Raw genomic sequence first — 15,597 nt, forward strand, 5'->3', positions numbered from 1 at the left:
TATTATTTCTGGTAAAGTCATGATTCCTTAACGGCAGGGATACATTCTGAGAAATGCATCATTAGGCAATTTTATCATTGTTCTGAAAACAGAAGAATAAAAATTCAATAAAATACAATGATAAAACATACAATAACAAATACAGCTCGTATAAATAGTTTTGAGAACAAATATCACTGACTTGATTATACAGCTTAAGTGGTGAGAGCTGGGCCATTTGGGTGCACTAAAGAAGAATCCACTGGCACGAACTGTCAGGCTCTCTTGGACGTTAGTTTAAAAACCTTATGGGGAATAAATATGTAGTTAATCTGGAGAGTCATTTTAAGAGACATTAGTAAAGAATGCAACTCTAATTAGATATTTAGGAAAAGACTCTCTACATATCTTGTATAAGATGATATCACATATTATGTGTTCATTTAGATATATACATAGGTGTTTAGAAGATATTTATTAGGTCATCATGTCAGTTACTTGAAGTTCTCTCTGGTGGTGGTGGTGATTGTGGGAGTTCTCACAGGAAATTCTAAAAGGACAATACACCATCTCCTGGAGTACCACAAAGGACGAATGTGTGGTCTACATCACATCATGAACAATTTATAACATATTTTTTACAAAAAATGCAAGAAAGCAGATGGCTACTATTCTTAACTTGACAAGATAGAAACATTTTCTTCCACTAGATAGTCCCTATCAAGAGCACTGTGTGATTTAAAAATTTTTAAGCACACTGCTTATAGAAGGAGATGTGATTCCAAAGGGTCATTCCAAGGAGCAAATGATGGTTACCCCAGTGTCTTCTAAGGATATTGATTAACTAATGTTCCTTTTATTTTGTTGAACTCCAGAATGAGTTGGTCATGTCACTCAGGAAATATTGTTCCATGACCATATTACTCTGTTTAATAGAGATAAGAATTATATGGAATTCTCTAGGAAATCCCAGATGTAAGGGGAGAGTAGCACAAAAATAACCAGATGGAAATCAACATAGGAATTAATGAGAAAAGGACTGTATCTAGAAACCTCTGATTTAACTACTTCAGTGCTTATGCCCAACAAGCTGGCCCCAGAATTAATGAGCAGCTTACAGCCCAGCAGGACCCAAAGAGAAAAGAAATGCTTACTATACCTCATGGGTGTATTTTCATTCAGTCAGGTGCTACTTCTCTTCCCCAAACTGAGAATTGGGCACTAAGAAAAGCACTTAAGTGCAAAGTCCTAGTTAGGATTTTAAAGTGTGCTTAGAGAAGTGAGAAGTGGGTTCCTAGTCTGCTAGGTGCTGGTATCAGGGAGAGTTGAGTAGGAGAAGGGTGTGTATATGGGAAAGCAGGTGTATCTTCCCTTCTCTTTCACAGATACTTCATGTTTTAAATGCTGGATTTCTAACCAGATAAACATTTAAATTAGCATGAGTTATACAGTTAACTCATATGAAATCAATAGCAAAATTGCTTTGTTTCTTCAGTTTATGTTGGGAGCCAGCTGTGGAGGCCTACCTGAGTGTTAGGGATCCAGGCAGGCTGTGGACCCTGAGACCACCAGGCTGGTTCAGGAGCTGAAGGCCCATTCCCTCTTCCTTTCCTTGTTGTTTAGCATTACCCACTGGTAGGGATTTTAACGATCTAAGCATGAAGTTCTGAGAATATGACAGGCATGGCTGACTCTAGGGATCCATTGTTCCTGCTTCTCACAGACTGCGGTTTCGGCTTTAAACTTAACATAGTTCAAACTCAGATCACATTTGGGAGCCTTATATGTGATACAAGCTTCTTTATAAGATTTAAAAATATATTTGTAGAATTAGTATATACATTTAGAGAGCTGTTTCCAGCATGAGATGGTTATCTAGGGTTACCAGAAATGGCCCAGCACGAACTTTGGGCTGGGCCACATTCCTAAGGGCCCAGCATCCATTTTGGACTGGGCCACATTCTTTAGGAACTGGTCTGACCTACAATTAAGAGTTTTTTATAGTACAGGTAAAGTTAGCACAGAATAGAAAGGTATTAGTATTTAAGTCAGTCATTAGGTGTTGGGTATGCATAAGTTTTAGAAGTTATTGTTAATTAGGATTTTATGATATGAAAACTGTTGTATTGCTTTTGAGGAACGTAAACCAAGCATAAGGAACAGTGAGATAATTTTGGGATTGTCCTTCCTCATGCTTGAGAAAAATGCCTGGTGGGCGGGGATGCCCCCCCCACCTGGCTTTGTGTTCATGTAAACACTTGTGATTTGATTGGGGTTGCCCTTCCTCATTCCTAAGGAAACGCCTGGTGGGTGGGGGACGCCCCTCACCTACCTGGCTTTGTGCCCACGTGAAAGTCTTGTGATTTGACATGTGAAAATTTGGGATAAAAAACTCACGTTTGTTCCCAATAAATGGCTTCTGCTCATTTCACTGAACAGTTGTCCACTTTCTTTCTTTCTCTTTCTTCCTCTTTATGTCTATGCCCCCGTCTTGCTTTCTTTTAATGTCTATCCCTACTACAGAATCAGCTTCTGCACTAGACAGAGTCCAGTCTCTTTCTTTCTCTTTATTTCTCCAGAATATTCGCCGATGCTGCCCCACCTTCCAGGGACCCTCTAAATCTCTTTTGGGGGGCTGGCTCCCCGTAAGTTTAGGTGTATTCATGGCACTTTTCTATTTAATGTACACATAAAACTAAGAATTAATTGTTTAGTGTTTTTTTTGAAATTTAGTGAAATAATTGCTGGTTGTTTCACCAACAACTGTGAGGGGGCAAGAAAGGTAAACATAATTAATATTATTTATGTTAACTTTTTCACCAAATTTGACATCATTGAAATTCTGAAAAGTGCAATTCTGGGTGCAAAATGAGCTGAGTTTGAATACCAATTTTGCTGAAGCTACTTAAGTCTTCTAAACTCAGATTCTTAATCTGAAGTGTATGAATATATGCAAAGTAATTGTGGTTAGAGATGGCATATGTAAAATATTCAGCATACATTAACAACATGTATGTATTGTATGCTAATTTTCTCTGTACCTGTACTAAATTAATTAGACTTCAATAATGTCTGGGGCCAAATACTGTGAAAAATCTCTTCCAATAGAAATATATGTTGTGGATTAAGCAGAAGTTATGTAACCCAAGCAAAATCAATGCCAACAAAATGTTAAACAACCATCCTTTAACATATCTTTATTGACCACAAAGAAGAAGCAAGAGTATGAAACTTGCTGATAATCTGGAATTGTGAGAATACAGACTGGAAAATAAGCCTTGGTTTTACATACTTAGCTTATTTTTATCACAAACAAGCAACTTTTTCACAACTTCTCAAAAAGTAGCTAGAAAGTTCTGGTTTTCTTTGAAAAAAAAAACAACACAGTGGCAATCTTTCATATATGATCTACAAAAAACTACACATCAGACACAAAACAATTCTTCCAGAAGATAAATACACTAATATAAAACACTAATGAGTTAATAGCAATTCTGACTTATTTTCAGAGGTTTAGCATTTTCATTAGCTGATTAAAATCTGTTGTAGATGAAAATTATGCTAGGCTTTTAAAAAAAATCATCCAGACTCTCAAAAAATGATTTTAAAATCTTTAAATGGCTTGTAGCAGATTTTTATTTCTCAATGGGTTTTTTTCTACTTATGGAAAATTTGCTTAAATTATGCCCTTTTGTCATATTCTCAGTAAATGTTAAATCAGTACAAAATGAGTGCATTTGTATTTCTAAAAATAACCTCTTTCACAGGAAGAAGAACTAAGGAAGAGTGGGGAAGCCAAATATGCCCACTTGAGTGATGAACTTCATGTCTTAATTGAAGTGTTTGCTCCTCCTGGGGAAGCTTATTCACGCATGAGTCATGCACTGGAAGAAATTAAAAAATTCCTGGTTCCTGTAAGTGTCTTTCTTTTCTTTTCTTTATTAACAGGAATGTTTTTTTTATCATTTTCTATTTAAAAATAAGTCACTGATCTTCACTGACTTTTTAAAAGGAAATTTATATTGCAAACTAGTCAACTGTTCATAAAGTCAATATGAAGCTAAAATAAAATAGGATACAAGAACACTTAGTACAGTACTTGGCATGTTGTTACATAGTGACGATTTGACAGTGGTATTTGTCTTCCGTATATTACACGCCAGCCAGTTGACAACCATGAAGAATAAGACAAACATATGAACTCAAATATATCATTAAAGATGCAACTTTTTCTTGACTCTTAGTGAGTTGACAGATATTGTTTGCACTTTATAATTAATAGAGGAAGGATTTGCTGGTATAGCCAAAGGGAAAAGAGATTCGATATGTAATATTTGAAATAAGGTAATGATATATTTTTAAATATCAAGTGTGTTTTTATGTGATGATATAATCTGCCAAGGTGCTGGCTCATTATAAAACAGCATAAAATAATATTAGTAGAGCCAGGCATTTGTTGACTTCAAGCAAAAACTGGAAAAATAAGCTCTCTGTCCTATACATGAACAACAGAGAAGGTTCGTTTAGTAGGGCAACAAATTCAGCACTGCATATTGAGTGGAATTCTCGACTGATTTTCTAAGAAAACAAGGAATGTTAAATGAATGGCGCTTTCCTAAAGGTTAACAGTTTAGCATTCTAGGAAGAGGTTGTTCAAACAGAAATCTTGGCATCAGGCTTTGTGCTGGGAATAAGATAATTGGAAGAGAATGCTGAGTAAAGTTTTCTGGAGTGTCTGGCAGTGTCTTCAGCAGAGAAAGTGCATAGCTAAGATTAATCTACAAAATGAAGAGACTGTAGATTTCTAGACTAAGCAATAAATTCAGAAGAATACAGTGGGTAAGATTCATTGATTGGCAGTAATTTTGAGAATAGAAAATTTTTAAAAATCAGAGTATTTTCAGAATGTAAAAACATCAAAATCTAGTCACATGCTCTATTTATAGGTCCAGTTTAAAAATTAATTTCTGTCAAGCCAAGGTTATAGAGTAATCTCAGACCATTCTGATTATTTCTTAACTTCATGTGCACACCGGATTTCTGTATGGTTTGTTGTCTGGTGCTCATCTGAACACCTTTTTGAATAGATCGCATATTTCTTTCTTTTTTTTTTTTTTTTTGAACTGGAGTCTCACTCTGTCACCCAGACTGGAGTGCAGTGGCCGCTCCCGGCCACCACAGCCTCGACCTGCTGGGCTCCGGCGATCCTTCTGCCTCAGCCTTCCAAGTAGCCGGAATTACAGGCATGCGCTACCATGACCGGCTGAATTTTTGATTTATTGTAGAGATGAGGTCTTGCTGCCCAGTCAGGTCTCCATCCCGTGGGCTTAGGAACCCACTCACCTCAGCCTCCCAAAGGCGCGGGATTACAGGATGAGCCACCGAGCCAGGCAGATCTCATATTCTTACGAATGAGGATACTGTGTTTTCTCTTCCTTTCTCCTCCAAACTAAGTGCCTAGTGCTATGTTGAGTAAAGAATTTTACTATATTTAGCTCAGACCAGGCCTCTGGTGATATACAGAGTGTAAAATTAGACTAGGACTGCTTGCATTACTAACTCATTATAGACAAGTCATTTAAATTCTCAAAGCTTCAGTTTATCCATCTTTAAAATGAAGATAATCATAACTGACTGACCTCATCACAGTTATTGTGAATATTAAGTAGGGTAATGACTATGAAAGGACTTAGACTATTATAAAGCACTTGATCGATGGATATTTTAAATTTATTTTATTGTTATAGTAAATAGCTGGATCTGGGAATGACTTTCTGAGACACAATAGCATTTCATTGGTACACATAAATCGGATCACTTCTGTAGGCTAGGTTAACTCTTTTATTGTGAATGCCAACTACACATCTCATTTGCTCACTTCTTAGACATCATGATATTTGTCAGCATTTCATTTATGTTCTCTTCACTGAAATATATACTGCATGAAGACAGGACTGGTAGTGTCTCTGTTGGTCAACACTGTGGATCGTTTAGAGTCATGTGTGGTATATATGTCAATAACACTATATATGTCAATATCTGTTTGGTAATTTAACTAAAGGGATGACTGAATAATTGGGATAAAATAGCGATCTAGGTCACATTTGAGGAAGAGTACCCCACAAGATGCACTGTATATACAGATCCGGATGAAAAATGAAAACTTATCCCTGCCTACTTCTGTGATTTAATCTCTATATGTCCAGCTGCTCACTCTATGTTTCAGACATGCTGGCTTTTGTTCATCCAACATTACAGGCTCACTGATCATGAAGGGCCTGTGAAGATTCTTCTCCAAAGCATTGACATTGGCATGTCTCCTTGACATTCAAGTGTCAGCTCAAGGCTAGACTTGTAGAAAAGTCTTCCCAGACCACACAATCCAAAAGTAGATGTTCCCATTACCTTCTAACGTACAGTCATGTTGTATTTTGTTCACAGTATTACTGATTTTCTTATTTAACATTTTAATTTTAATTCATTGTTCCATTATGCCCTAGTCCTCTTCTCTTACTTATTTTCCTAATAGTTCTTATCATATGTATACACACTTGTCTGTATGTATACATATGTGTGTATATGTGTACACACACACACACACACACACATACACACACATACACGCTCATATTTTTAGCTCATTTGTTTATTGTTGGTTTCCCTAGTAGAATATAAATGTCATGAGGCTATTCTGATACCTCTCTCAGTATTATATAGTTAATTTTGCCATCAGTGAAAAATCACTAGCCCTTCTTCTACCTAGTAAATTTATCCCACCTGCCTTGTTTGTACCAACAGCAAGCAAAGGACGGTGTCTATTTCAACAGACACCACTATGGGCAGAAATGAACTACTAAGTTTTCTTAACTTTGTGAAATCACTCGGGGATCCAGGTTTCCTTTGACATTCAATATCAAAGCCCACATAAATGCAAACATACCTTACATTAACATTTACAAACATCGTAGATGAAAAATTATAACCTGCAGGAGGCATGCTAGAACAACACTGAAGGCTAATAGAGGGCAGGACTCTGTCATTCCACTGACATTTCGTTACTCTGCCGAATGGAGTGCCTTCCATGGGAGAACTTTTTGTCCTTCTCTCCCTTCTGTTAAGTTATCCAAAATGTACCCAACTTACTCCATGTCCAGGGACTGTAATGACAAAATACATGAAATGTGTCAGTACTTTATGATGTTGAAAAGCAAGCCAGTTGCAGCACTTTACATGAATTGCTCTGGAGAAAATTCCCAGCCTGCTGGTCTCCATTCACACAGTATAGTCTTATCAAAACAAGTAGTCAGGTCAATAAAACATTTTTAATGTGGTCATTGCTACTTTTAAATCTCTAGTCCTTTCAGAAGATGCTGTGTTAAAGTTTACCTTATATTTGCTCATTTGCCCATAAATACAGGTTAGGATTATAAAAGAAAATATTTGATGAATAATGACAAAGTAGATATAAAATCCTACACTAATAAATACTTCGATAATGTTTATATACTCTTCTTCCCTTATATTCTATAAAGAGGTAAACAAATATTGCCATTATATTTTACATTATAATAATAGTATAGTTCAGACACCAGGACTACCACATATGGTTGTGAAGCTATGTCTTGTGCAACTCTAGAGGGTGTCGTTCATGACATATTTTGTGAATAGTAGTCCCTAGTACCCTGAATACAATTTCCTTTTTTCTTACCTTAATCAGGAGGTTACTTCAATATAGTGACCTTGTTTCATTGGCCTAAATTTGTTGACTCTCATCTTCAGTTAAATTAACTTAGTAAGTTTTACTGATGCTTAATGATTAACTCATGATTCAAACATAATACATTGTCTCATAATTAGAAATTAGAAAGCATTCATCAAAAATTCTGCTCAGCCAGGCTCGGTGGCTTAACCTGTAATCCCGTGCTTTGGGAGGCTGAGGTGAGTGGATTGCCTGAGCCCACGGGTCCAAGACCCGCCTGGGCAACTTGGCGAGACCTCATCTCTACAATAAATCAAAAAATTAACCGGGTGTGGTAGCGCACACCTGTAGTTCCAGCTACTTGGAAGGCTGAGGCAGAAGGATCGCCTGAACCCAGCAGGTCACTGCACTCCTGTCTGGGCGACAGAGTGAGACTCCAAAAAGAATTCTGCTCATTGAATGTGTGTTAATATATCCTCTCATAAAAATATGAAAGGAGGAGTTTTCACACACTCAGGAAATCAGACTTAGATAACAAATGAGTTACATGGTTATTTTGTTACCTCCTCCAATAACTGTACTATTGACATATTTGAGAAGTCACAGTACTCCTTTCTACTGAGCCCTGCCATGGCCTAGAGTCTTCCCAGTACAATATTGTAACATTAGCAGAGTTGACAGAACTTGAAAAGTGTTTGCCATGCCTAGTCTGCATCTCTAATGATTATCACTAGAGATTTGTATAATTTAAAGAAAAGTCACATATAACTTTTATGCTCAGGTAAAACTTGTGTGTGTATCCCTTACTAGTCTCACATATAAGACTTTAAGTCAATTCAGCACAGAAAAAAACATGGAACATTCCAGGTTCTTTCTTTTCTGCATTAGATTGGTTGTGTATCTTGGTGACAGCTGTGATTCTTGAAATAGGGCAATTAGGGCGTATTATTTCAAGTTTCAGATATTGGAAACCCATATAAAAAATCTACCAAGAGTCTGACAATGGAAGAAAAGTAAAACTTTTTTCTTCTTTATGGTAAAAGTAAATGGAGGACCTTTTTGCCTTCTCTTCTTCAAACACTGTACTCCTAGCTCTGAAATTGGAAAATGACAATGATTACTAATAGCAGTCACACAGGAAAGTAAGTAGATATGAAAAAAATAGAAAAAGAAAGCAGAATATTTTCAGTTTAGGAGATAGGAAATCATCTAGTCTTTTATGCACTAAAATTTTTTTCTCAAGTTTTGGAAACTGATAAATATAAAAATGTGTTCCTGAAATTGAGGCTATAATTTGAAGAAAAAGTGAAAATTTAGTCAGTCTTTTATGCAAAGTGATTATATAGAGAAAACAATCAACCAGCCAGCAAAAGTAACATTGATAAATGGAGAGACCCGAGAGGTGGGAAATGCCGGTTATATTTTGGCTGGCTGATGGCTGGGGTTCAGCATTTATAGCAGCAACATCCTGCAAGCAAGAGAATGATCACTCACAGACTTTTTAAAAAATTCAGTGCAGAGAGGGAAACAGAATCCATAAGCTGGATATTATTCCTTCGTTGCTGTGGTTGTTAAAACATTGTCAAGAGTTTCCTCATAATGCTATCTTCAAAACCAATTAATTCTCTTTTCTTTCTTGTAATTAACTATGTTCTAATACATGGTAGCTAATGGCAGTAAACAAAGTCACATGTACTTATGTAATTATTATTTGCTCAGAAATGCTTCCTGTATTGCTACAGCACTATGATCATACTCTGTTTATTGGGAGATATTTATAACCATCTACTATTGAATATTTTTCTTATCTGAGAAGTTAAGCTGTGATAGGTAATACAAGCCTCTGGCCTAGAACAAATTTAAAGCCGTTCCTGGTTCTTAGAGCAGAGCTAATAGTAGTAAGGGCAATTGTTATTATTGAAACCCAAGACCACTTCTGCAATGCTAATTGATTGACATAACCTGGAAGACAGGTAAAAGAAGCAGGGACTAACTATTGGAATACGATTTTTCTACGAAACTTAATACAAATGTCCAAGTCAAAGGCTCACTGCCTAGTGATGGGGGTAATTTTTAAATACAGCGTTAGGATGTGATCATCTGCTTTCCATGTTAAGAAGCAATGTGTCACTAATTCTCTCTGTTTTTATTTGATGCCAGCATTTGGAAATCTCCAAGGCCACTCTTTTCTTCAGCTTTCATTGTTTTTAGGTGCCCAGAATAATTTTCCTGTTTCTTTCAGTACCTTGATTTCATCTTGATAAGTTACTTTTGCCCGATTCACTGACATTATAATCAAAAGAGCTGATTTGCAATTCTATGTGTAGCCCTTAACATGAACACTTAGTTGTATTCTTAAAAAGTTGTGTGTTGTTAGAGGTCTGTACTTCCTAAGGATGCAAGTTCGATCTCTAGGACAAGAAAGTCACCTCTTCACTTAATCAGATTCTAGCATAAGAAAGGTCTTGGGAGACTCAATACAAATTTTGTATTATGTATGTTCAAAATACTTACTGAATGTTGATTCTGCACTTGGACACAGACACACAGTAAGTTTATGCCAGCCCTGATTGACCTGCCACTGGCTGTGTGAATGAAAGCAAGTCAAGAAGACTCACGATTCTTGAAGAGAAATCAAGGGCAGAAAAGTGGCTCAATAATCAGAATTTGTTAAATATGGTCTAGAATTTTTAACTGAGTGAAAATTCGAAATAATCAGAGTAAACGGCACTAATTAATGTTGCAGAATTTGGGCACCAAATACATACCAGGCACAGGTATAGAAATTTATGTTACAACAGGCCTCTGGCCTTGGAGAAGTTAAGAACCATACAATTATTTCTAAAATATAACAGATTATAAATAGTTATTTGAGAGATGTTGGAAATGGGAAACCAAATTGGATAATAATATATTTAAATAAGGATGGTGGTGACAATACAGAAAGGAATATTTCTAGGTTCAAGGAAATCAATTGGTAGCAAAGTTCACCACCATACAAACAAGTGTAAATTATCTAATAAGACAGAAAGAGAGAGAGAGAAAAGGGGAAGAGTATGGGGTAGATAGAGAGAAATTGATTAGCTTCTTGAAGATGTTGATGACCCATAAAGATTCCATTTCACACTGAAAATTTAAAAATGCATCAAGCAAAACTTGCAGAGAATAATATATTTTAAAACTGATTATTTTTTGCAAAATTATGTATTTTTGAAATATGTCTTTAGCTTCAGTTTTAGCAATTAGTTCTTATTTTCAAACAGCTAATTTTACAGCTCCATAAGATACAACATAAGCTCATTCTGAATGGCCTTTCCTTGATAAACTGATCTCATTTTACTACTCTAAAACTCCTTTCAGCAAGCTACAATAGAAAAATGTGTTGATTCCTCCAGAGAGTTTTTAAACTAGATATCCAGGGAACTTGGAAGGTATCCCTATTCATCCAAGAAATACATCTTCTGATTCATCTCTAATCTTTCGTTGTTGCTCTCTTCCCATTCATTCCAGCCAATCACTTTATGCAGTATATGCAAGGATGAATACACAACAATGCCTTAAAACAAGCATTTCCAACTGTGGGCCGCATGTAGTCCAGTACAGTTAGTAATGTGACCTCACAAGATCTTTTCACATCATGGGTTTTTTTGGCATTTATTTTCTTCGTGACCTCATGTGTGGTTCCATTTTTGAAGTTCACAATCATGCCTTGTTCATGACATCTCTTTTTGGTAGCACATACATTTGTGAGCAGCTGTTTTCACTTATGAAGGACACAAAGAGCAAAATTCAAACAAACATTTTTGATGAGCACCTTGAAAACTCACTAAGAATTGTGACCACTTCCATCGACCCAGACATTGATAGATTCATTTTGCAAAAGCAAGGTCAAATTTCCCACTCGTTTTATATTGTTCTCATTTTTTTAACTTTATAATAAAAAATGAAAAATTATAAAGAAGTCTTATTATGCATATACACTTAATTATATTGTATAATTTATGTGTGTCCCAAGACAATTCTTCTTTACTCGATGCAGCCCAGGGAAGCCAAAAGGTTACTCGATGTGGCTCAGGGAAGCCAAAAGGATGGACACCCCTGCCTTAAAATATAAGTACAAATGGTCTTCGGGATGGTCTGTATTCAATATGGTATGGAGTTGGTTTTGTTTTTCTTTAACCCACTGTCATTCTCCCTTTCTTATTCTTTGTCACAGCTTAAAGAAGCATCGTTTTTCATTCATTCTACTAAAGCAGAGTTTTAATTTAGACTATTCAGGTTTAAGAAGCCCAGTTATACCCACTTTATAATTGCAATTTCAAGTCTAACTCAAAGTTCAGTTTCTCCCACAGGTTTATGCCAAGTTAGAGCCTGGGGAATAGCTGTGGGAAAGGGACATAGTATATTGATTCATCTCCTCCACCTTTTCCAGCTTCTAATGCTCCAGGAGCTTTGTGAATGGCTATGGAGAATGAGGGTGGGAAGGGATGTGAAATTAGAGTAAGACAGGCTGTAAAACTGGTTGGTTTGCTTGGTTTGAGTCTTAATTGCAGATATTCTCCTCTGATGAGATGTGTGGTTAATAGACCAGCATAACTGTTGCAGATCCTCAAATGACTTGTCTTCTTCCTTCCAGTTGCGTGGTCTGTTGAAGGCATTCAGGGTTCCCACAGTATGGGCTTTTCTCTGAGTATCTCTAGATGCTGTTCTGACGTCTTCCTGCCAGATGAGATTTGCCTAGGTACTTGCTCTTTCTCTCTGAGAGCTGTAAGATTATTTTACCTTGATTAGAGTTCAAGTGTTGACCAAGATATGCTCAAGTTTTATGATTTTTATGAGATTGTTTAAGATGTGCTGAAAGAGACTGAAAATAGGCAGTCATTTTGAACTAATTAACTCTTCACGTTATTCATGGAAACAAGACGCTCTCTCCAAATGACCCAATCAGGTAACAGGATTGAAATGATAAATTATTGATGTATGATGGTAGTAATATTGCCATTTTTAATTAGTCATTCACCAGGGCTATGCAGTACTACATATGCGTTAAAAAAAAGGCCACTTGTGGTATTTCTGTTTTTATAATGAGTCAATGGTGATTTCTGAAAACCCATTTTCTTTTAGAATATTATTTCTCAGATGTCCTCCCTTCATTTTTCTCTGTTCTGAAGTTTAGAATTTTAGGAATTGACTACTATAAAATATAAATCTTTGTTTTTTTAATAACAAGAATAATAATGTCTTAAAATTTTAAGCAACTATATGTTTTGTTTCAACCACATCACTCATTTAAGATTCTACATTCTCCAACTAGAACTTACCTTCGCTTAGGTCAAAATATATTTTGAACACACAGATCCATGTAATAATTTCACTGCTCTTTTCTGTTTCCCATGGCATACAAAAGGGATAGAAAATGTCATCTGATATGAGTGCATTTTCCCAAGATGAGTTACATTTTACCCCTCTTTTGCCTTTCCCTTTAATTCCTAATCTACTTCTTATTTGAGGAATCTGAAGCCTTAGAAACATAATTTATAAGCAAGAATGAATGTCAGAATCAGAGGGAAATGCTCTTAAAACTAAAAGGAGAAGCTCTACAAGTATATATAATTACTCTCTTTCTTAAACTCATAAAGAGACACATTACAGTCAGGATAACATTTCAGCTAAAACTAGTCCACATGCAAAGTACAGACATCCTCTTATACCAGACACATTTTTTTTTTTTTTTGAGTTGGAGTCTCACTCTGTCACCCTCCTGGCCACCACAGCCTCCACCTGCTGGGCTCCGGCGATCATTCCTCCTCAGCCTTCCAAGTAGCTGGAACTACAGGCACACGCTACCACGCCTGGCTAATTTTTGATTTATTGTAGAGATGAGGGCTCTCCAAGTTGCCCAGGCAGGTCTTGAACCCACGGGCTCAGGCAACCCACTTACCTCGGCCTCCCAAAGCGTGGGATTATGGACTGAGCCACTGAGCCCGGCCGCCAGACACGTTTTTAAATGCAAAAGAGATCCACTGTGTATATTCTTTGTTTAAAGAAGTATATTGAATTGTAATGATTAGCAATTTTCTAGTAAGTGCAAAAGTTTGTGATACAAGGAAAGTAACCCTTTCTCTAGAACTTACATGTCTTAGCCAAAATACGGCAAAACACAGACCACCCCTATAAGAATAACAATATTAACCCTAGGTTCTATGAATAACAATAATGTTTTTTTCCAAAAATTCTTTATTTAGATAGCCTGCTACCTTGTCATTAAGTCCTGTCCACTTTGTAACTGAAAACATTTTCCATGTCAAAGCTTTTCTCTCCATGACTGTACAGAGCCATTCATATAATTGTAGAGCCGGAAGGAATTTTTAAGCTCAGAACAATTAACAGGTTTATGAGACAATTTAAATATTAGTGGTTGGGAAAAAGATACTTGAAAGTAATTCATTTTTGGCAATCCCTTAAAGAATTTTTAGAGCCATGGAATTCCAAAGAGGGTTGTTTGAAGCCCACTGGTGAAATTCAACCCTCGTTGTACCAACAGGGATATTAGAAGCCTGCCTGATTACCTGAACAGCCCAAGGTCAGGCAACAAAAGAGGAATGAAACAGATACCACCTCCTTAGGGAAATTAGATGTTGCAAGATTGCTCATACTGCAATGAAGAGCATTAAGCAAGTAACTTGCAGGTGTCAATGGTTGTGTAATTAATATGAGGCTCTTCCAAATTTAGAGCATCATATAATGCCTATTTCTGGTCACATAGACAACTCTGGACTTATTTTCATTCAGTAAGCACTTGCCAATGTTATTTTTAGTGGAAAAGCAGGTGCAGTTATTTCCTGCACATTCTTAGATACTCATTAATTCAATAATGTCTTTGCTAGTCTGTTCAATTTGGGAGCCTCTTCCTTATTTTCACTTTCTTATTTTCATGACAGAAATACATTGTACCCCTTGGTGAAAACACATCTCAGTTGTTTTAAACATGGGCAAGGAGTGTGTGACAGGACTGTGGTAGGAATAGAGGCATGAACATAATGTATGGTAGAATTACATATTGCCAGACACTCTGAGGAATACTCTGTCATCCCTGGAAGCAAGCTGACACCTTCTTATATTATAGTGTGGTCATTCCCACAGTTACTAGGAATGGTCAATAGTACAATATATTGAATATATATTTAGAAGTTGGACTGCAGAAGAAAAAGAGGCACTGACACTTTGATGTATATGTATTATTGGCCATTCTCAGGAGTAAAAGAGAATACTATCTATTCGAAATTACAGTAACATGCTGGCATGTCAGTGTCCTTTTACCTGAGTAATGGAGTTATAGATTTATCTAGTATTCATATGCAATGGGAATGGTGGAGAAAAGTGGTGTATTTTCAATTTATGTATATATGCATGTATATAGGGGTAGGGGGAGCAGGAAGGAGGCAGAATCTCCTGGAGACCTTAAGAGCAGACAGAGAGGTACTATGGAGCCTCCCAGGGAACTGTGGATCCTGGGCAGTGTAGGAAATCTGAGAAGTATCTTCAACATTAAAATGATTTACCTCTCTCTGTGAGCTTGTTCATGTCTCAGCTTCTTCCCAGCCGGCTTCCTTACCTCCACTCTCATCTTCCTCTACTTCACAACTTCTGTCAACCCCTGTTTGGGGCTCCTCTGAATCTGGGTTTGCCATAACAGCTTTTGATCCCTCTTTTCCCTCCTGGCCCTTCATAGCTCTCCTTCCAGCTATACCCTCCCTCCCCCGCTGCTGCCTCTTGTTCTCATTCACATACACACACACACACACACACACACACACACACACACGCACACACACGTGTGTGTGCACACATGTACAGTTTAGAAAATTGGTGTAAACTTCAAGGCACTTTAAAATAATTCAAATTATTTTCTTTCTCAA

At 36.7% G+C, this 15,597-nt stretch overlaps 1 protein-coding gene across 1 annotated transcript in view; it reads left to right on the plus strand.

Moving 5' to 3' along the window:
• The window catches only part of KHDRBS2 (KH RNA binding domain containing, signal transduction associated 2), a 478,057-nt gene that overhangs the window by 192,446 nt on the left and 270,014 nt on the right, over positions 1-15,597 (plus strand). The window contains exon 3 of the mRNA XM_021706491.1: positions 3,747-3,893. Within this exon, the coding sequence (XP_021562166.1) occupies positions 3,747-3,893 (147 nt within the window). The remainder of the gene's footprint in view (positions 1-3,746; positions 3,894-15,597) is intronic.

Source organism: Carlito syrichta, unplaced genomic scaffold (genome assembly GCF_000164805.1).
Source record: "Carlito syrichta isolate Samal-C Ts95f unplaced genomic scaffold, Tarsius_syrichta-2.0.1 Scaffold315645, whole genome shotgun sequence".
Classification (NCBI taxonomy): domain Eukaryota; kingdom Metazoa; phylum Chordata; class Mammalia; order Primates; family Tarsiidae; genus Carlito; species Carlito syrichta.